We start from the raw sequence: 22,744 nt of genomic DNA on the forward strand, positions 1-22,744 counted from the left end.
GATTAGAGACTCCAGACATTAACCCAAACATGTATGGTCAATTAATATTCAATAAAGGAGCCATGGACATACAATGGGGGAAATGACAGTCTCTTCAACAGATGGTGCTGGCAGCGGAATGAAACTGGATCCAAGACCTGAGTGTAATTTGTGAAACCATAAAACTCTTAGAAAAAAACATAGGCAAAAATCTCTTGGATGTGAACATTAGCGACTTCTTCATGAACATATCTCCCCAGGCAAGGGAAACAAAAGCAAAAATGAACAAGTGGGACTATATCAAGCTGAAAAGCTTCTGTACAGCAAAGGACACCATCAATAGAACAAAAAGGTACCCTACAGTATGGGAAAATATTTTCGTAAATGACAGATCCGATAAAGGCTTGACATCCAAAATATATAACGAGCTCACGCTCCTCAACAAACAAAAAGCAAATAATCCAATTAAAAAACAGGCAGAGGAGCTGAACAGACAGTTTTACAATTCTCAAAAGAAGAAATTCAGATGGCCAGCAGACACATGAAAAGATGCTCCACATCGCTGGTTATCAGAGAAATGCAAATTAAAACCACAATGAGATATCACCTCACACCAGTAAGGATGGCCACCATCCAAAAGACAAACAACAACAAATGTTGGCGAGGTTGCGGAGAAAGGAGATCCCTCCTACACTGCTGGTGGGAATGTAAATTAGTTCAACCATTGTGGAAAGCAATATGGAGGTTCCTCAAAATGCTCAAAATAGACTTACCATTTGACCCAGGAATTCCACTTCTAGGAATTTACCCTAAGGATGCAGCACTACAGATTGAAAAAGACAGATGCACCCCTACGTTTATCACAACACTATTTACAATAGCCAAGAAATGGAAGCAACCTAAGTGTCCATCAGTAGATGAATGGATAAAGAAGATGTGGTACATATACACAATGGAATATTATTCAGCCATAAGAGGAAAACAAATCCTACCATTTGCAACAACATGGATGGAGCTAGAGGGTATTATGGCCAGTGAAATAAGCCAAGCAGAGAAAAACAAATACCAAATGATTTCACTCATCTGTGGAGTGTAAGAACAAAAGAAAAACTGAAGGAACAAAACAGCAGCAGAATCACAGAACCCAAGAATGGACTAACAGTTACCAAAGGGAAAGGGACTGGGCAGGAGGGGTGGGAAGGGAGGGATAAGGGCAGGAAAAAGAAAGGGGGCCTTACGATTAGCATGTATAATGTTTGGTGGGGGGCATAGGGAGGAATGTGCAACACAGAGAAGACAAGTAGTGAGTCTACAGCATCTTACTACGTTGATGGACAGTGACTGTAATGGGGTTTGTGGGGGGAACTTGGTGAAGGAGGGAGCCTAGTAACCACAATGTTCTTCATGCAATTGTAGATTAATGATAATAAATTGAATTAAAAAAAAGTTACTGAGAGCCTACTATGCTCCAAGCTTGGATATATACATACAGTAATTCCCAGTTATAGAATAACACAAAAAGTTTGTTAAGTATGTGGCTTATTTCACAATGAATTTTGTTAATTTTTCTTATTAAAAGAGAATTTATCCCTATAATTCAATAGGGAGTACATTGTACTTACCTTATTGAAGTGGCTCCCATAGGCAGAATTTCCCAGGCCAAACACCACATATCTCATACCCTTCAGGTAAGTTTTGCCAAACCGAAAATCACTGGCTGCTTCCTCTAACCATTTGCAGAACCACTCTGCACTCTCAGTTGGTCGACCATCAGTATATGTAGCAATGAGGAAAGCACAAACATTTTTACCAGTAACCTAGCCAAAAAAGTAATTATTTCAGAAGAATATTCAAGATATGTTATCTTAATGAAAAAATCCTTTTTAAAATGCTGATATTCATATCATACCAATCTCGAAGGACAGAGGGTGCTTTCTGAAACATTACTCATTTTCAAAAATGAAAGAAAACACAGCAAGGACACACAACCTTGCCCAGGGCAGAAAACCCAATCCCTTGCTCCTGCCAATTTACTTCTGGTGCCCTACATATAAGCACCATATACTCCATTCCAATTCTCAGATTATAAATTCCTATCATCTTCAATTATCATATTGAAAACAAAATTCAAATCAGTCAGAAAGATCTCTAAAAGATCTAAAAGACCTGAAAAATTAAATCAGTAAAGCTTTTTAAATATCAAACAACATGTGACACCATCATTTACATGGGCAAACAAAATACACCTTCAGTCTTTGGTCCTGCTGGCCACAGTCTTTCCTCTGCTAGAATATATCAACAGTTCCAAGTCATGAGGTAAGTGATAAGTAATCCCTTACTAATAATTAAGTATCCAAGTTTGTTAATCATTTTTTTAGTGCAGAGCCAAACTCACTCATTTGCACTCCAAAGTTTCTTGGGAGAAAGAAATGGACAGTTACAGATAGAAGTTTCCACTAAGAAGGGGCTGACAAACTACTGGCTACAGTCCAGTCCAGCACACTGCCTATTTTTTTTTAATGAAGTTTTATTGGAACACAGCCCCATTCATTCATTTATATACTGTCTATGACTGTTTTGTGCCTCAAAGGCAGAAATGAGTAGCTACGTGAAACTGCAGATATTTACTATCTGGCTGGCTTTATGGAAAAAGTTCATCAACCCATGTTCTAAGTGCTTCTCCCACACCGGGAGTACTTGTAAAAACACAGTCTAACTTCAAAACATATATTCTTTCTGCTACCCAAGTAGCTCCTAACCTTTCAGTAAGTTTACACATGGTTCACATGCCTGGCACATTGCCATCAATAGCAAGCATCCCTTGATGAGACTCAAAGCAGGATCGAAGAAGGAACTTCAAACCACCCAAGCTTTCCCACCCTTACTTCTCCCCCAAGGTCTACACACCAGAAGACCAGGCCCAACATCACTTCAGAATCAGTAATCCACACCACACATTCAACACCTCTGATTTACATGGAAAACCCAACAAACAGAAATCCCTTAGCATGAAAATTAAATTTATTCTGAAGATTCTATTTATTCCAGAACACAGGTCGATTAAATTTGAAGTTTTGATCGAAGAAAAAAATATGACAATTACCAACCTCTTCTACTAGATGATCATCTGGATCATATTCTTTCAGATTAATAATTTCCACAGACAGATCGAGGTGGGAAACTGCTTCAGCAAGAATTGTTGCAAATCCCTAATAAAAAAAAAAATCAGTCTTCTTCAATAAGCTAAATAAGCAAAATACAGTCTTCACTTACCCCTGGTGTCAAAGGAGTAAGGCATTTATTATGAAAAAAACTTTTCTGGTGACTGACATTTATCATCATAAACACAAACACTATTCTCACTTCTACCATTTCCTCAAGCATCTATATAGAGCTCAATCATTCAACCATGTTGTTCTTACTCTGTAAGTACATATATGAGACTAAATCTAAATGAACTTTTTTATATTCCAGCTGTTTTCTCCCACTAGAATAAACATGGACATACACAAAGAAATACTGAAGAGGGAACAGAACAGGAAATACGAGAAATGCTAACGCATTTCTGGAAGACAGAAGTAGCTTAACAAAATTGGAGAAACAGGGGTGAACCCCAGTTAGGCCTTGGGCTAAGAGTCAGCAACCACAACCAAAATGAGAAAGAACCATAGAGTAGAAAGGGGTTAATGAGCTGACACTCTGTATATATGACATGTGCACAGAACCTACAGAACATTTACCACTGACCACCAGGGAAAACAGCTGCTAGCTCTTCTCCAAGAAAAATGAAACAAATGTCTGGGGAAAGCTAAACCTTCTAGCGAGATATTGGCATCCCAGGAAAACCCCTTCCTCTTTCTGCTTAATAGCCTTACACCTACCAGGACTAAAGCCAAGCCTATCAAGCATTTATTATACATTTACTGGGCATCAACCAAGCTCTTATTAGTTCTGGGCAATGTTACACAACAGTGAACAAGACGCACTTAGTCTCTGCCCTCAAGGAATTTATGTTCTAATGGGCAGAATGAAAATAAACATAGAAATGAGAAAATACAAAGTATAGCAGATGGTAATTAGAGGTATAGAGGAAAATAAGTCAGATGGGGGTAAGAATGCTGTACTGAAGGTAAGGAGACAGTTGTAGTTTTATTAAGGGAGGGTCAGGGCCAGTGTGTATACTGAAAAGTAAATATTCGGTCTTTCTCCCTAGGTGCCGGCACAGAGCTCCTAAATCCCTGGGATCTTACTTTCTTTGGTACACTAATGAAATGACCCATGGAGAGGTTGGACCCTAGGTAGCTTTTGGATGGGGGCTCGTCACGAACTCTCAGCACCCTCTCTCCCTGTGAATTCAGTCATCAATAGCCAATGACTTAATCAATTGTGCCTACATATGAAACCTCCATTAAAACCCCTAAATGACAGGCTTCAGGGAGCTTCTGGTTGGTGCACACACTGATATGCTGAGGAGGTGGCACTTCCGAAGAGGGCATGGAAGCTCTGAGCCACTCCTCCCTACCATACCTTGCCCTACACAGGTCTTCCATTTGTGTGTTTCTGTACTATAATCTTTATAATAAACCAATAAACATAAAGCTATTTCTTGAGTTCTGTGAATCATTTTAGGAAATTATCAAACCTAAGGAGGGGATTATGGTCTCAAATTTATAGCTGGTCAGTCACAAGTACGGGTGGATGCTGGGACCTGTGACTGGTGTCTGAAGTGGGGAGTCCTGCAGACTGAGCCCTCACGCCTGTGGAGTCTGATCAAAGTCAGTGTCAGAACTGGAGAATCAATATAGAAAAATGAGTATTTGGAGTCAGAAAACAGTGCAACAGGCCTCAAAGATAAAGACTTGAGCCTGAAGGAAATGAGAGAGTAAGCCATGAGCCTATCCCCATAGAAGAACATGTAAGTGAAGGCCGCCCACTGGAGGAGGTGGCTTGGCAAGGCAGCGAATAAGACTTGTGAAGTGGGGACCAAAGACACGAGGCAAGAGAGAGAATAGAGAACCAGATGCAGGGGCCACTGCAAAGACTTTGTCATTTACTCTAAGTGAATGGAGGGGTCAATTGCTGCATTTTAAGCTGAGGGAAACACTTAAGTTTTCAAAGTCTCTGTGTTTGCTGGATCGATAGAATACTGAAGTAGGCAGAGGGGCTGAGCAGCTGAATGAAGGAGGCCAACAGTGAGATGACCACAGTAACCCTCCCAAAATTTGAGGGAGGCCTGCCAGGGAGGTGGGGCAGGAAGCGTGGTGAGAAGTGACTGGAACCTGGATCTATTTTGAAAGCAGAACAAACAGGATTTGCTGACAGACTGGATGTGGGTAGCAAGAAAAAGAAAAGTTTAAGGGTTTATTTGAACTAGGCAACTGGAAGAATGAAGTTGCCATGTACTAAAACGGCAATGATTATAAGTGGCAGGTCTCAACAGAAAACTGGGAGTTCAGTTTTCAGCACAATTTTGAGATGCCTACCAGAGATCCACATGAAAATCTAAGATAGGCAACTGGCTATGAGTCTGGAAGTGAAGGTAAAAGTTGTGACCAGAACACAAATTTAGAGGCCATCATCTAATACAGGGATCAGCAAACTAAGGCCCCCAGATCAAATCTGGCCCTCTATTTATTTTTGAGAGTAAAGGGTACTGGCACAGTCATGCCTATTTATTTACATACTGTCTATGGCTGCTTCCACTCTACAGCACAGAGTTGACTAGTTGCAACAAAGTTCATATGGCTTGTAAAACCTAAAAAATACACATAAAGTAAAATATCTAGCCCTTCACAGGAGAACTTTGCCAAATTCTATCTAATAGAATTTTTTTCTATCAAGAAGTTGAAGTGATAGTGAGGAATGATAGTGAGGAAGACAGCCTCAGCAAGAAAGCAGAACCTAGAGAACTATCCCAAAAGTTCAACAAAGTATTTCAAGAATAAAGGAGTGCACATACAGCCAACAGTCCATATAAGATGAAGACAGAATTAATTAGCAACATGGAAGTCACTGGGAGGATATTAGGGCATGCAAGCCTAATTGGAGTGGTTCAAGAAAAACAGAAGTAGAGAAATTGGAGATAACAGCACAGTTTTACTATAAAAACACCTGAGGTGGTAGTTAGAGGGAGATGTGGGGCCAAGAGGTCACACAGCAAGCCCCAACCCACCCTGCCCAGAGCATTCAGTGAGAATTTATAGACAGAACAAATCTATTCACACAGTAAGAGAAAATTCACACCAGCTACCCCATTATCTGTCCTAAATATGAACAGAAAACCACAGACCACCAAGAACGTGTTGAGAACAAGCAGCAGGAAAGAGAAAAACCAGCAGCAGAAAAACTGAGAATGCAGATAAATCAGGGAACAAGAATTAAGATATATTCTCAAATTATGAATAGATTATAAAAATTGAGCAAAATTGTATATTTGCCGTTAAAAACATAACAGCTAAAATAAAACATTTGAAAAAAGGTTTGGAATTGATATCCAAAACCCAGCATGGAAAGGAAAAGTTACAAAAACTACAATGAAAAGATTTGCGAAAGACCATCTAAAAGGGTCCACATTCCAGCTACCAGGAGTCCCAGAAAGAACAGAGAAAACAGAAGGGAAAAATTTTATTCAAGAAATATTGGCAGAATTACTGCACACACACCTTGCAAAAAAAGAGCCCAAGTGTCCAGCACAGTGGATGAAAAAATTCAACCTACACACTGTCTCACAAAAGTGCCAGACATCAAGGACAAAGAAATTATCCTAAGAGCTTCAAGAACAAAAATATCAAGTCATCTCCAAAGGAATAAGGGGAACTAGACTGCTCATCAGCAATACTGCCTCCTAGAAGACAGTGAAGTGCTGACTTCAAAGTTGTAAGGACAAATTTTTATACCTAATCTTCTATACCAAGCCAAATACAAATCAATCAAAGTGAAAGAACAAAGAAATTGAGATGGCATAGCTTTAAGGAAAGCTACCTAACCCCATCAGCTACCATATAGGCAACAACAGTAAGTAAGCCACTGGTAATTGAGGAATGTTTGTGTTAACTAACATAAGGTGCCAATACTTGTATCTGACATTGCCAAATCTAGAAACACAGTATCAGCAGGTTAAAGAAATAACCATCAGAGAAACTAAAAATATAAATAGTTAGAAGAGAGGTTCCTGGAGAGTACATTTCATTGTGAACCCTTGTATACCTGGATTTGCTGCAATATGCCAAGAATTAATATAATCTTTAAAAAAATTTTACAGACACACATAAAAAGAAGCTATGAATGAGATCTTTGATGTAACATTAAAGAACTGTTCTGGCTACTCAGATGCCTTTTTTATATTTCTTTCAGTTTCCCTGTTGCTTAAGGTTCAACTTACTTAATAAGTAACCTTCTACTATGATGTGGAGCAAAGTACCTGTACTCAAGTACTGAACACTGAAAAGCGTTATTCTACAAAATATCCACAAGAGGGCAGTAGAACTCTCTTTAGTCTACACCAAAATAACGGATATCACGTTTTTTAATTCATTTCCATGTTAGCTTTAGAATCTTTTCCTAGAAAGCACTATATAGTTGTGACCTTCATAACAAAGAAGCAGACAACATCTAAATACAATTAAAGGATGGAAAGTATCTTTCACCTATGTATCTATAGTGGAACCTACTTTTAACACAAATAGAAATCAAAATACATTTCATTAAATAGAGTGTATTAACTTATGAAAGTCAGGGTCCACACTGGACACTACTGCTGCCATTGTCCTTTCACTATTCCCTACTTCCATGGCCACTGACATCAGTAATGGTCCTCTCCATTCTGCAGAAGCAAGGCAGAAGCAAGCTTCAGAACACAGACCCCTCATGACAGTGTCCAGCAGACACCACCCATCAGCTGGAATTGGGCACAAGAGATAAAAGCCACCCACCATACCAGCAAGGAAAAATGTGCTGGAAAAGGGAGAAAAGATGATAAAAGAAGATCAGAAAACAATTCTGTTCACTGCCAAAGGATGCTTTTCAGGGATTTTTTTTTTAATCACGAAACCCAAGGAAAAGTACCATATAAAGTTCTTACCTTTGCTGTACCAGTCTGGGATCCATAGAAAATCTTCACTCCAGACACAAATTCCTTCTTTTGAAGGGAGATATAACCATTTGTCATCAAATTCTGAGTTGCTTTTGGAACAGTTTTCTCCTTTGACTTCTTGTCCTTGAAAAACAATTACACAAAATCCTCAAGTTCAAATTTTCCCCCAACTTTGACAGGGATGAAAATTAGCACAGATAATGGCTCATTTTATTATTCTCTTAATCTCTCTGGTATATTCCTCAAATATTAACCCCTTGGTATAATTAGGTCCTTTAATGGCAAGACCCACCTTTCTTAAAACTATAATGATTCTCATGCCCTACAGGATAAAACTACACATACTTTCATCTGTAATGCATTTTTAGTGGAATAACAGTAGTAACTTATTTTCTGATCCCAAATTCATGGAAAGAAACGAGAAAACTACTACCCTTTAAAAGTGCTAAATAGATTTGTGGTTTTTTTTTTTTTTACAAAAGTTTAATTTTCATTACAAAATCTTCCAGAATCTTAAGAATGAGACATCCGCAGCCTATCAAAGAAAACGCTTAGTCCATAATAACTTAGTCTCTAAAAACTGAAAATAAGTTGTCTTAGGTATTAAAAAAAGACTATAGACAAAACATAAAAATGACTTAAAGTTCCTTTCAGATTTTTTCTATTTTTTGAAAGGCTTAGAAAATCTGCATTCTAAGTTCTCTATGACTGATGTCTTAGTGCTCTCCCATAAAAAATAACTCCACTCACCTGCTTCCTGATGACAATCTGGAAACAAATCCAAAGGCTAATGCCAAAGGCAAAGCCTAAATATATATAAAACCTGTTTATCCATAATGATATTAAAGGTGAAGAGAAGTCCCATGTATCCAAAGAAGGATCTAAATTTAAAATGATACACATATATAATTTTATTTAAAGCTACATTTTATTTTATTAAAGTTAAATAAAGCCAATCTCATATTCAACAACCTGGCTAAGAAATCTATAAAAATCAACTCTAATAAAAAGTAATACACTACAGGCACACCTCAGAGATACTTGGAGGCTCAGTTCCAGACCACCGCAATAAGGTATCAAAATAAAATGAGTCAAATTAATTTTCTGGTTTCCTAGTGCATATAAGTTATGTTTACACTACAGTGTAGTCTGTACTGTTCAACAGCATTATATCTATAAACAAATGCACATACCTTAATTAAAAAGTACTTTATTACTAAAAAATGCTAACCATCACCTGAACTTTTAGCAAGTCGTAATCACTGATCACAGATCACCATTACAGAATAATGAAAAAGTCTGAAATACTGCAAGAACTGCCAAAATGTGACAGAGACACAAAGTGAGCGATTACTGTTGGAAAAACGGCCCCAACAGACTTACTCTGTGCAGGGTTGCCACAAATCTTCAATTTGTAAAAAATACAGAATCTGCAAAGCGCAATAAAGTGCAGCTCAATAAAACGAAGCATACCTGTCTGTGCAAACTCAAAAAAAAAAAAAAAAGAACATAGACTTGTACCTTCATTGAATATAGACACTAAGTGGATTTTTTTGAGTAATTTTGCTTTGAGTACTTGCGCTTAAGAAAAGCTTTAAAAGGTACTAAAAGTACTCCCTTTTTTCTAATTTTACATTTAAAGACCCATGGCTACCTGTAAAGGGTTTTCAAATAACTGACCTCACGCCCCATTTTTCGGAGCGAGGTATGGATGGACCCGGCCTCAACTGTTGAACTCGGCGGGGGGCGGGGCAATTTCAAAAAGCAAAGCCTAAACTTTGTGGCCTTACAGATGCTGACGCAACCTGGAAAGGACCAAAGGTCCTCAGCACACGTGCGTAAGGCGCAGGAAGAGGGGGATTGGTTTCTCTGCCTTTACTTGAGGTTACAAGCATTGTTCCTACTAAACTAACCCACTAGCCTCAAAAGGAAAAGCCAGGTAAACGCAGAGATCAGTCCTCCCTTGCTCCCAACGGCGCCAGCCTCGGGCTGACAAGCACAACACTGAAGAAGGGGCCCCGGACGCCACTTCCCCAGGAGAGGGTTTCCGAAAAACGGTTTCTCCCTCCCGCCCCACCGGCCGTGCCCTCCGGGGCCCTTACCCATTCTCCTCAGAGCCCGGCCCGAGGCCCGCGAGACTAGCACCGCAGACCCGAGAAGCCTGGCGGCCGGCGCGGGGACCGCCAGCACCACCAGCTCGCAACATGAGCTTATTGCCCGAGTTCGGGGAGCTGCGGCCTCCACAGCCACTCGTCGGCCCCTCAGGAATCTTGGGCAGTGAAGGAGTAGGTTGAGAGGGCAGAACGTGCAGACCACGCCCAGGAGCAAGCTGCGGTCCGCGTCGAGCTAGGATTTGCTCAGAGGGAAGGGGCGGGCCCAGAGGAAGCACCGCCCAGGGCTCCGGGAGAGGGATCTGGAGCGCCCAAGGCCCTCGTAGTAGCGGGCAGAGGTAGTAGGCGCGAGTCGGGAGAGAAGCAAAGTCAAGGCTGGAGTGGCATGGAGGGAAAGGAGAGGGACGTTAAAAGAAATTAAGAGCGTCGTGGACCAAATGCTATCTGAGGGATCCCAGCTGAAACACACTGGCTGTAAAAAGGAATTATTTATGGGAAATTTGATAATGGACTGGCTATTAGATATGTAAGAAAACATGGCTAATCTTGTTAGGTGTATCTGTTAAGAGTATTGACTGAAGTATTTAAAGCTTTTTTAAACTGTGTAATGAAAATGCATGGAGATTTACACCGGTTTGTGCATTTTATTGTATGAAACCTAAATTTTGAAAAACCTGTCATTTGTTTTAAAATATCCAACAAAAAGGGAGAATGAAACAAGGGCAAAATGTTGATAATTGTTAAATTGGGATGATGGGGACAGAGGGATTCATTACACATTTTTCTCTAGGTATTTTATGTTACAATTTTTCCATAATAAGAGATGAAGGTGGGTGTGGCCCTGAACTCCGCGGAACTCTGAGATGCCGGGGCTGAGTTTACACCCGGTCACTAAACACCAGGTTCACCAACTAGCTTTCGTTACATCATCGGCAAAGGTAAATTACGTCAAAGAAGAGCGCCTTCCAGGTAGGGAGCGGAACGATGTCGTAAAAGCCGCAATGCGCAAGGTCACTTTTCCTCGCCCGGTTTCCGCAACACCAGACGCCTGCGCAATAAGTCAACTGGGTGTACTCTTTTGAGGGGCGGCTCCGCTGAGATTGTCACGTCACCGCGCTCTCTGCGAACATTACAAGGCCGTAAGCCGCCGGTTGTTACGGCAAGGCGCTGGGTGGCTCCTCAGGCCGGCGGCGTGGGTCTGCCTAAGTTTGCCAGACCCAAAGTCTGTGAGCAGCCGCTATGTCGATCTTCACTCCCACCAATCAGATCCGCTTAACCAATGTGGCGGTGGTACGGATGAAGCGCTCCGGGAAGCGCTTTGAAATCGCCTGCTACAAAAACAAGGTCGTTGGCTGGCGGAGCGGCGTGTGAGTGACCCTCTTCCTCCAGTCTCTGGCCGGAGCTCCCTCCTAGGCGGCCTCCCCCTAGCGTTGAATAAATGAGACTAGCTGGGGTCTTGTCAGGGAAGAAATTGGAAAATTTATTCCTGCTGTGAGCGTTAAGAAGTCACTGCCCTTCCTGAGCCTAGCTCCTGAACCAAGGGTTCCTTTGCTGTTCGGTTGGTGTGTTTGGGTTGTTGGCTTTGGGTTTGTTTTGGTTTTGTTGGTGTCATAAGAGCCTCAGCCAAGAAAATCCTATGGTTATGGCCCTGTTTTAGAATAATGTTAGTCTTGGGCCTCGTCTTCCACATACTTCCGTAGTTACAGCACATCAGACGTCACAGACCTCCGCCCTGTAGCTTCCCCTCTAGTGCGTAGCGTTTGCACTGCTGCCATCTAGGGATCGGTGTTCCGCTGCAGCAGCCCGCCCGTCACCGCCCATTGTGTCACACGCACTCCTACGACGTTTTTCTCTGATAAGTAAATGGGACTACGAATGCGGTTCTGAGTTTTGAAAATGTTCCCTCAACACTAAGAGTCATTTAGGAGTATTTGTCGTTCCTTGCTATTTATAATCGTTGCTTTCTTGTATTTAAATGTCAGTCTCCCAAGTTTCAAGTGTATTCACTTAGGACTTTTATTCCATCACAAGGGAAAAAGATCTTGACGAAGTTCTACAGACCCACTCAGTGTTTGTAAATGTTTCTAAAGGTCAGGTTGCGAAGAAGGAAGATCTGATCAGTGCATTTGGAACAGATGATCAGACTGAAATTTGTAAACAGGTGGGTTCTAACAGATGCAGCATAACTGACGATAACATCTGTTTGTAGTATAAGTACTTAAACATACGTTGAATTTTATTGTTTGTTGTTTTTTTTTGAAGAGCTACTATATAATAATGTGATCCACACAGCATCACTTTAAATAATTTAGGATATGGCTATTTATTGCCAAATCCTCCAGAAATTAAGTTTTCTACTCAATTGCCTTATTTTGGCCATTTATGTATTTTTAGGGTATACACCTAAAAACAGAATTTTTTTTTCAGGTATTTCATCATTTACACCATTTGTTAGAATCCCTTTCCCATTCCCCACCTAAATAAGTAAGATTTTGGAGCACAAAATAACCCAGTGCATCCTTTAGGCAGAGCTCAAATCATTACCTACATATCAGTTGAAATAAAATTTAATTTTCTCCTCAGTTTTTTATTGTGGCTAGTTAACAAATAGTGTATAATAAAGACATTGCTTCCTTAAATTTGTTGGGGTTTTTTAGATTTTGACTAAAGGAGAGGTTCAAGTATCAGATAAAGAACGGCACACACAGCTGGAACAGATGTTTAGGGACATCGCAACTATTGTAGCTGACAAATGTGTGAACCCTGAAACAAAGAGACCATACACTGTTATCCTTATCGAGAGAGCCATGAAGGACATCCACTATTCAGTCAAAACCAACAAGAGTTCAAAACAGCAGGTGAGTAGTTTTTGGCATCATCAAAAAGTGTCCATGAAAATCAGTTTTCTCTGAAGAAAACATTAAAGTCAGTAATAACAAAATGATACTACTTGGAAGCAAATGTGTGGGAAGTTTTGGGGAGGGGAAGGGAAGATATAAAGAGAAGTAATGGAATTTTTTTGACTAAACACAGGTACACCAGGGCTCTCAGCTTCCTATCCAAATCGAGCCTTTAAACACAGATTTCTAAATAGTCACTTTAACTGCATTTCAGATTTTTTTAGTAACCCTTTTAAAGTATACAATTCAATTTATATTGACAATTTTTGCAGCCTTCCCTACCTTAAGAACATTTTCATAACCCCAAAAAGAATTCCATGCCCATTAGCACAACTCATTTTCACCTCTCATAAGTATTTGACAACCACAAATTTACTTTTTGCTTCTATGGACTTGCCTATTCTGGACATTTCATATAAATGAATCCTACACTATGTGGCCCTTTGAAGGTTCATCCATGTTGTGACCTGTGTCTGTACTTCATTCATCTTTAGGACTGAATAATATCCCATTGTATGGACATACCACATTTGTTGATTCATTCATCAGTTGATGGACATCTGTGTTTCCACTCTTTAGCTATTATGCATAATGCTGCACTGAAATTCATTAGAGTTCTTGTGTGGGCATAAGTTTCCATTTCTCTGTATCCAAGAACAGAGTATTGTAACTGTATTTAACCTTTTGAGGAACTGTCAAACCATTTTCCAAAATAAATGCACCATTTACATTCCCAAAGTGTCCAGGGTTCCAGTTTCTCCACATCTTCAACAGTATTTTTTGCCTTTTTTGATTATAGCCATCCTCGGGGTATCATTCTGGTTTTGATTTGCATTTCCCTAATGACTAATAATTTGAGCACATTTTCGTGTGCTTATTGGCCCTTTGTCTTCCTTGGAGAAATCACTATTCAGATCCTTTGAACATTTTTTAATTATTTGTCTCTTCATTATTGAGTTGTAAGAGTTCTTTATATATTCTAGATACTGAAACTTTTCCAGTGTATGATTTGGCAATATTTTCTTCTAAGTGTTGACTTTTCACTTTCTTGATAGTTTTCTGAAGCGTGAAAGTTTTTCATCTTGAAGTCCAATTTATTTTTTTCTGTCGTTTATGTTCATGTCATGTGTGAGAAGCCACTGGCTAATTCAGCTGGATGGAAACCACCTTGTTTTGAATACCCTATGAAATACTGCAGCAGAAGGGGCAAAGAAATTACAAACATTTCGATTTTATTTTGATAGGCTTTGGAAGTGATAAAACAGTTAAAGGAGAAAATGAAGATAGAACGTGCTCACATGAGACTTCGGTTCATTCTTCCAGTGAATGAAGGGAAGAAGCTGAAAGAAAAGCTCAAGCCACTGATCAAGGTTATAGAAAGTGAAGACTACGGTCAACAGTTAGAAATTGTAAGATTAAAATGCTCTTATTTCTTTGTTTCCATGTTACCTAAATTGTTTATTCTCTAGTCATAAATGTCTAACAAACATTTAGAAGGTGTAAACAATATTTCCAGAAACATCTCACCTAGAATTGGACAAAAATCTCAAGGTATAGGTAGAACTAAATTGTAGTTAGGCACTTTTTTGTTTGTTTTTTGCTTTTCAGTTAAATTTCTTTGTGTTTTAGTTATATTATTCATGATAAAATTATGTTGGTCATGCTCATCTTAGATGAAAGAATACAGTTAGCTTTTGAACAACTCAGGGTTTGGGCACCCCACCCCTGCACTTGAAAGTCCATCTATGACTTTTGACTCCCTAAAAACTTAACTCTTTAGCCTACTGTTGACCCGAAATCTTACCAATAACATAAATAGACAATTAATACCTATTTTGTAAGTTATATGTACTATATATTGTATTCTTATAATAAAATAAAGAAAATATTTTCAAATTGTCACAAATCTCCAAAAAATTTTACATCTATTGAAAAAACCAACATATAAAAGGACCCACAAGTTCAAACCCACGTAGTTCAAGGATCCACTGTATATTTTACGGTGTGTCTTCTATTATGATGAAATTAGAAGTAAGATTAAAAGTTGGTCAGCCTCATTTACCACAGAACATTAGACATACTATAAATTCAGCTATTTGTAAATTCATGCCTTCACACTGCAATTTCTTTAGCCAGTCAGCTCTACAGAACTGAGCATTCTACTCTGGATGTGAAACAACACATCTGACACTCTTTGAAGTTCTAGTCTTTTCAAAAGTTTACACGTGGTTTCTAAAAAGGCCTTCAAGCTTCTTTTTCCCCTTCAGATTTAGATAAAAAGATGATTTCCTTGAAGTCTAAATTTTAGTATGGAAAAGACCATAGTCTTCTAGTCCAACCATTTTGTTTTTTACAGCTGAGGAATCTGGAAAAGTGCACAAACACGGAGGTCATTGCCTTGTCACCAGGCTGACATGCATACTTTAGGGCAGAGGCTGGACGAGAACCCAGTCTGCTGCTCCATGCATTGCCTTCTCTGCTGCACTGTAGGACTGCAGTAGTTGAGATGTATGGAAAGTATTGTGTCTGTCCTAGAGGAAGTTAAAGTTGTGTTCATTCTGTTGTAGTGCTCTTCACATGGTAAACAGCTGTGTTAAATGTTTCGGGTGTGTCTGATTGACCCTGGCTGCTTCAGAGAAATTGATGAGCTAATAAAAAAGGAGACAAAAGGCAAAGGTTCTTTGGAAGTACTCAATTTGAAAGATGTGGAAGAAGGAGATGAGAAATTTGAATGATGTTCATCAGTCTCTTCAGCTGTAAAACACTAAAGCATTTTCATTTCCCACAGTTCTGTTCTTTCTGTGATCTGCCAAGTACTTGCTCAAACTATTTGACCTTCCATTTTATGTTAAACATATACACAAAGACTTCCCTAAATAAGTATTATAATGTGGGAAATTAATTTCACTTTGATTTTAAAGTGGGATTTTAGGCAAAAATGAAAAATCCAAAATATAAAGTCCAGAGTTGCATTTTGTTACTGTCTCGTGCCTTTGTGACTTTCCAAGATAAAAGTTATTTGAGGCAACTCTTGTGAATAAAAAGATAAGTTTTGTGCATTATAGTAAGATAAATGGGAGGATATGTCTGTATGACAAAAAGAGTTTGTGCTCAAAAATGAAACAATGTCTTATTTCCACCTAATGAAATGTATGTATAGGAGTAACTATTGTGATCTAATATAAAGCTTCAATGATGACTTCCTGATTACCTTCAAAATAGGTACATGACTGTGTAAGACTTAAGTAATACTCATTGAACATGCTGCCATAACCTAGATTATTCTTGGTAAATAAAGTCATTTCTAGTTCTTAAAGTTTATATTAATGTAGCTAAAGTATGCAAGCAATGAAACCACTGTTTATTTTTATTAAACTACAGCTTGTGTTTCTAGACAGCTTCCTTAACCCCCTTCTTTCTCTACTTGTTGGTAGGGTTAGCAAGTTCTTAGCAGGATTAAGTCATATGAGGGATGCTTAGAATAGACCTGTTCTAACAAACCCCTGATAAGTCTTAATGATTTGGGATGTAATTGAATTAATTATTTTGGTATTTGAACACTTAAGTAGACAACATGCAAGTGTTTTAAAATCTACTTAATCCTCAAAAGAGATATTCTAGAATATAAATAGGTTTTCACTCAAACATAAAACTATTTTATGGTCAGAAGTTTTTAACCAAACAGGTCCTGATTGGTTTTATGAGCACATAGAATTTACTACTAATACAAATTACCAGAAATACCCTGTTTTAAAATAACTTCAATTGAAGTTACAAGGTCAAAATTTTTCCTGTAGTGTTAGAAAAAGTACTGTTGTTTGATAACATAGGGAGACACTTTCTGTTAACACTAAAACTCAACTACTGTTCTGATAAAATCCTTAAGATGATCCCCTCCCTGTTTCTATTTTACTTTAATTGTTGTTATAAAGATGATTTAAACTTCAAGTCTTTAGGAATTATTTTAACCAACGATGTTTATATTTTAATTTCCAGCTTAAACACTTAGTTATTAAAGCACAGTTTATGGAGCACTGAACTCTGGACTCAATTCCAGAAGCAAAGATGCAGGAACCAAAGGAGAAGCCCCATCCTAATAAGGACTAGGACAGGAGACCCAGATCTGGTCTGGCTGGCAACAAAAATAAGTACTATGAGGAGACCTAATGCCCAACCCTGAAACCTCCAGGGCCTAAGGATGAGACTTGATAGCACAGGAGGGGGCTGAGCTTTATTTCCACCTTCCTGGTGTCTTTATCCAACACAAAACTAAGGTGGAGGATAAGCAAGATGGACACGAGCACTGGCCTTGAAGTCTAAATTTTAGTATGGAAAAGACCATAGTCTTCTAGTCCAACCATTTTGTTTTTTACAGCTGAGGAATCTGGAAAAGTGCTCAAACACAGAGGTCAATGCCTTGTCACCAGGCTGACACGCATACTTTAGGACAGAGGCTGGACGAGAACCCAGTCTGCTGCTCCATGCATTGCCTTCTCTGCTGCACTGTAGGACTGCAGTAGTTGAGATGTATGGAAAGTATTGTGTCTGTCCTAGAGGAAGTTAAAGTTGTGTTCATTCTGTTGTAGTGCTCTTCACATGGTAAACAGCTGTGTTAAATGTTTCAGGTGTGTCTGATTGACCCTGGCTGCTTCAGAGAAATTGATGAGCTAATAAAAAAGGAGACAAAAGGCAAAGGTTCTTTGGAAGTACTCAATTTGAAAGATGTGGAAGAAGGAGATGAGAAATTTGAATGATGTTCATCAGTCTCTTCAGCTGTACAACACTAAAGCATTTTCTAACAATAAAATGCAACTTCAAACTATCACAAAACTGTGTTTCAGGTTGAAAGTCATAGAAATGTTCAGTAGCTATATCTTAAGTATGAAAACAAACACTACATTACCATAAGTTTTTCTCATTATGCATCCCTTTAACTTCATAAAATGTTCAAATACAGATCACATCTGAGTCATGCTTCTGAACCTATAAAAAGTAAAAAATTTACCTTATGTCTCATTACTCAGTTAAAAATTTTGGTTCATGGTCATCTTCCAGGACCACTGCTATAATGGCTTAAGGGTCAATCTGTTAATTTTGCATTTTCAATACAATCTGTCTTGTGTATATCTGGTCAGAATGACCAGTTTCAGAATTAACCCTCTTATTAACACAGCTCTTTCCTCTGAAGCTTCTCCTGTACCCATACACAATTACATGCTGAAGCCTATGGGACTGCATACCACTTTGAAATTCTCTCATTAGGGCTTATTTTTACCTTGGACTATGGAGAACTGTCTGGCATGTTAGGTTGTGATCTCCCCTAGAGCAGGAGATTAACTATTTGTGTGTCCCACTATGGTTTGGACTTAGATGTGGAATAGTTGCCTGCCGAGTAATAACTGTGCTATCCCATTGGAGGCCCATGCCATCAGGAGTGAGAATAGGCAATGACAAGTTTGGCTAGTGACTTTTTCAAATACATCGTTAAAGCTGAAACTGAACTTCTATCAGCTAAGCCAGAACTTAATCACCCTTCATACTGATGAATGCCATACTGGGTGTGCCACTTGGTGTCTAGTCTGCACAGATACCCTCAGCTCTCAGGGCACTTGTCTGCCTGCAAGAAGCCTCTCACATTTGCCCCAGGGTGTCATACTTATTTCACAGACTGATAGGGGAGATTGGATAGCATGCATTATTGTAAGCAATACCCACACATATCATATTAACCTGATACTGCCCTCAAGCCTACATCAATGATGTTCCTATGATTTTGGAAGTATCAAGGTTCCTTACTACCTTTATAGTTTTTTGTGTACCTGTTTTACATTCTTGATATTCAAGGAGTTAATTACTTGAAAAGATCTGCTGGTGCACAATGAAGGTGTTGAACACATAGTTTTCCACAAACCATTTAGTCACTGAGATGACAACGGCCATTGGTTTTCATCTCCACGTGTTATCCATGAAGGCACCTACAAAATCAATAAGTCTAAGTGTAATTTCATAGCATCAACAAGTCTTCTGAACTAATCCTGACCTAACTATCAACGGACAGTCCAGCTTCTATCCAAGAATGATTTCACAGCATTCTGAGTACACACAGTTGAACTTCCCATGGCCCCTTCAAAACATCTGCAAAATAGTCAGAAGTTTCACCAAATTCCTAGTGAATCTGCAGATTCTCAGTGGGCAGAGAATGGAGGTAAATGAGTTGTGGAACTGAAGAAAGCAGAGTCATTTTCACTGCATAGAAGAGTGTATGCACTCTTGTGTAGCAAAAGATTCCTCTATCAGTAGACTGTTGATGCCCAATTAAATTTACCTGTTCATACTACTATAATCACTGACTGTGTATGTATTAATTGTACTCATGTGCCCTCTTATTATAATTTTACAATCAATGTAAAATGGTCTTCTAGATATAGATTTCCAAACAGTTAGGTATTTTTGTGTAGTAACAATGTATCAAGCCCTTTCTTCACACTATCGAGGTGTTTGTAATGTAGGACGCATTCTTCCTACTCTAAAAGACCATCCAGGATATAAGCACAAGAGACTTCTCTGAGCTCTGCCATCTGATGGTGATGACAACTTGAAACTTTTAGATCCTTCTGCTCTTGCAGTTGCAGCTGCATCCTCCTGCCAGTTCCTGGACTTGTCGTTGGAATGCAAAAAGAGATATCTAAGCTGGCCTATGCGTACAGTGAGACAACAACCTTGACTGCTTCTTTATTATCTGAACTCAACCAAGAGCAAGGAGAAGTATGAGTTACGATGCTTCAGAATCACACTACTATAGACTATCTGCTACTAAAAAAGCATATAAGATGTGAACAGTTTCCAGGAATGGGCTGTTTTAACTTGTGTGATTTTTCTCAAACTACTCAAAATCAATTAGATGATATCCATCATATTGTCAATAAGCTTTCACTAATACCTGGGTTACCTAACTGATTTTCTTAGTTTCATTGGATATGACCAGTAATGTAGGTATGCTTTTGCTATGTATCTGTATTCCTGTTCTGTTGATGTGTGTTCATAATTTAATTGGTAGTTTATTAAAACCTGTACATGCTTACATTACTTTACAGGAAATTATGTCAAATAAATAATCAATTTTCTTATATTTACTTCCATCTGTTACTCTTATAACTTCTTTCTTCCTAAATACAGCTCTTTACTAGAGTTCGTGCTTCATACTTAAAATTACAGTGCACCACATTTCTTTCAACTGGCAAAGATATCTCAAGAGAAGTGCTGGACATACAGGCCCTGGGCATAAATCTGCAAAAAAGTGGTAAAGTAACCTTTTCAAAGGATATTACTTCTCTCTCACTTACCAACTTTCATCTCCCTGTATGGCCCCGGGAGATGTCTAGTTAGCCAGAGACGGGTAAGATTCCTCAAGGGAGGAACAACCTAAGACAGGCACAATCGCAGGGGGGCCATCAGGTGAGAAACTGGGGGCCAACGGGGGTGAGGTTTTAAGCCTCCCCCCCCCCAACGGGGGCTTAAAACCTCACCCCCTCCAAGTTGTGAGAGAAATCTGCACTTGTAGATGCTTTGTTGCCTTTGCCCAGCTCAAATCAAAATTCAGTTTATAAGTATAGATCTGCTCATCTGCAATTACCTCCTAATTGCACTAAATTTATTTTCTATCTTTATTCTACTTCACATAAATTCAAGAAATAGACTTTTATTTTATACTGCAAAGTGTGGAGAAGTAAGCTATGTTAAAAAACCTTCTGTTAGAAACTGTCTACTTGTTATATTTATCTATGTACTACTTAAAGGGGGAAATGTAGGATTAATGGGATTAATATATATATCAAGTAATATAGAAATCAAATGTGCAAATACATATGACTTGATTGTTTTTCTCACAACTCTTGATGTGTGGTCAAAAACAGAATGATGAGAACCAAGGCAGTTGTCATGGCTCGCAGCCTCCCTCACATGGTTTCGGAATCCTTGAGAAGCATCGTGTCCTTGGGCTAGCCTCAAGGCCAGATAATGACGTTTAAGTTCATTTTAAATTCATTTGCTCAATCAATAAATATGAGAAGTGCCTTTTCGGCATTACTCTTGTGCAGTGAAGCCTCGAGTCCCCTGGCTGGTCCTTTCAGATCTTCGATATTTCATCGTGTCTCCCCCCTTGTCTGCAGGTCAGAAGCAGACTGACAAGCTAGTCTTCAGTAAAATGTTTGTCCCCAAACCAAAATCCTTATTCTCAACAATAGCCCCAAAGTTTATGTTTTGAGATCAATGCCTTAAGAACTTTCTTTTTTATGTCTGGCATGAGAATTTTTTATAAAAAGCTTAGAAATTTTTAATAAAATGATTGCTGCCAGGGCAACTCCAAAATTACTACCAAAATCACTGTGGCTGACATAAAGAAGAAAGACTGGACTAGCACTGCCCAGGAAAAAGATTAATCAAGAGGATGTTGTCTTTGTCAAATAATAAAAGTTTCTATAAACTTACAATGATCAAAGAAATACAGAATGGACACAGAATAGACAAGTCAATCAACATAACAGAACAGATCTCAGAGATGTGGGCCCAAAACCCAAAATAGATGAAAACTTTATGTGTTATAAATGCAGCTCTGGTAGGCAGAAAAATGCCTCACCCAACCAAAACATGGAACCTAACCCCTGGAACCTGTGACTAAGGGCATACCTATTGTATTGCACTTCACAGATACTGCATTTTTTACAAATGGAAGGTTTGTGGCAACCCTGTGTCAAGCAAGTCTATTAGCATCATTTTTCCAACACTTGCTCACTTCATGTCTCTGTCAATTTTGGTAATTCACATGATATTTCAAGGTTTTCATTATTGTTAAATTTGTGATGGTGATCTGTGATCAGTGATCTTTGATTTTACCATTGTAATTATTCAGGGCACCACAAACTGCTCCCATATAAGCTGTTGAACTCAGTAAGTGTGTGTGTTTTAACTGATCCACTGGCCCGCCATTCCTCCATCTCTTCTCTCCTCAGGTCTCTCAATAGAGGCCTTGAGACACAACAATACTGAAATCAGGCCAATCAACAATCCTACAATGGCCTCTTAAGTGTTCAAGTGAAAGGAAAAGCCCGCATCTCTCACTTTAAATCAAAAGCTAGAAATGATTAGCTTAGTGGAGAAAGCAGGTCAAAAGTCCATGTGGGCTGAAAGCTAGGCTTCTTGTGACAAACAGCCAAGTTGTGAATGCAAAGACAAAGTTCCTAAAGGAAATTAAAAGTGCTCCTCCAGTGAACATGAATGATAAGAAAGTGAAGCAGCCTTATTGCTGATATGGAGGAAGTTACACTGGTCTGGATAGAAGATCAAACCAGCCACAAGACTCCCTTAAGCCAAAGCCTAGTCGAGAGCGAGGTCCTACTGTGAGAAACACACTCACTGGTCCAAATTCAATAAGTGGACATGGAGACAAAGAGAACAGCAGACTGAGGCTTTAATGACGGTCTTGCAAGATCGGGTGTCTGGTGAGCAGGCACACCTGGAGAGATTGGCACCAGTAATTTATCTCCTAGTGCATGAGTCCCTCCCCTGGTTCCTCATGGGCTGAGTACTACAGGGTTCACATTCTTCCCCGGTCGTTGCCTAAGCCCATTATATCTTTCCTTTACATTTGTCTTAATCTTATCGGT

At 39.1% G+C, this 22,744-nt stretch overlaps 2 protein-coding genes across 12 annotated transcripts in view; one reads left to right on the forward strand and one right to left on the reverse strand.

The window, feature by feature from the left end:
- The window catches only part of LOC108394392 (S-adenosyl-L-methionine-dependent tRNA 4-demethylwyosine synthase TYW1), a 343,841-nt gene extending 333,425 nt beyond the window's left edge, over nucleotides 1-10,416 (reverse strand). For 6 of the 9 annotated variants that reach the window (XM_073215219.1, XM_073215218.1, XM_037002494.2 and 3 more), the window contains exons 1-5: nucleotides 10,174-10,399; nucleotides 8,822-8,952; nucleotides 8,060-8,194; nucleotides 3,087-3,188; nucleotides 1,602-1,796 (exon numbers count right to left, since the gene is read on the reverse strand). In XM_073215219.1, the coding sequence (XP_073071320.1) occupies nucleotides 1,602-1,796; nucleotides 3,087-3,188; nucleotides 8,060-8,194; nucleotides 8,822-8,952; nucleotides 10,174-10,177 (567 nt within the window). In that variant the 5' untranslated portion in view covers nucleotides 10,178-10,399. Of the gene's footprint in view, nucleotides 1-1,601; nucleotides 1,797-3,086; nucleotides 3,189-8,059; nucleotides 8,195-8,821; nucleotides 8,953-10,173 lie in introns of all 9 variants that reach the window. The other 3 variants (XM_073215225.1, XM_073215224.1, XM_037002495.2) reach the window with 2 other exon arrangements.
- Nucleotides 10,417-11,231: 815 nt separating this feature from the next.
- Nucleotides 11,232-20,215, forward strand: SBDS (SBDS ribosome maturation factor). Of its 3 annotated transcripts, none has more exons than XM_037002496.2 (5): nucleotides 11,232-11,549; nucleotides 12,214-12,343; nucleotides 12,840-13,040; nucleotides 14,327-14,491; nucleotides 15,689-16,403. In XM_037002496.2, the coding sequence occupies exons 1-5, from the start codon at nucleotides 11,422-11,424 to the stop codon at nucleotides 15,815-15,817; spliced, it is 753 nt and encodes a 250-aa protein (XP_036858391.1). In that variant the 5' UTR covers nucleotides 11,232-11,421; the 3' UTR covers nucleotides 15,818-16,403. The 3 variants fall into 3 exon arrangements, with proteins under 3 accessions (XP_036858391.1, XP_036858392.1, XP_036858393.1); XM_037002497.2 differs by lacking the exon at nucleotides 15,689-16,403 and adding an exon at nucleotides 17,708-20,215 and having other exon boundaries at nucleotides 11,236-11,549; XM_037002498.2 differs by having other exon boundaries at nucleotides 11,236-11,549; nucleotides 15,650-15,694.
- The last annotated feature ends 2,529 nt before the right edge of the window (nucleotides 20,216-22,744 follow it).

Source organism: Manis javanica, chromosome 10 (assembly GCF_040802235.1).
Source record: "Manis javanica isolate MJ-LG chromosome 10, MJ_LKY, whole genome shotgun sequence".
NCBI classification, from domain to species: Eukaryota; Metazoa; Chordata; class Mammalia; order Pholidota; family Manidae; genus Manis; species Manis javanica.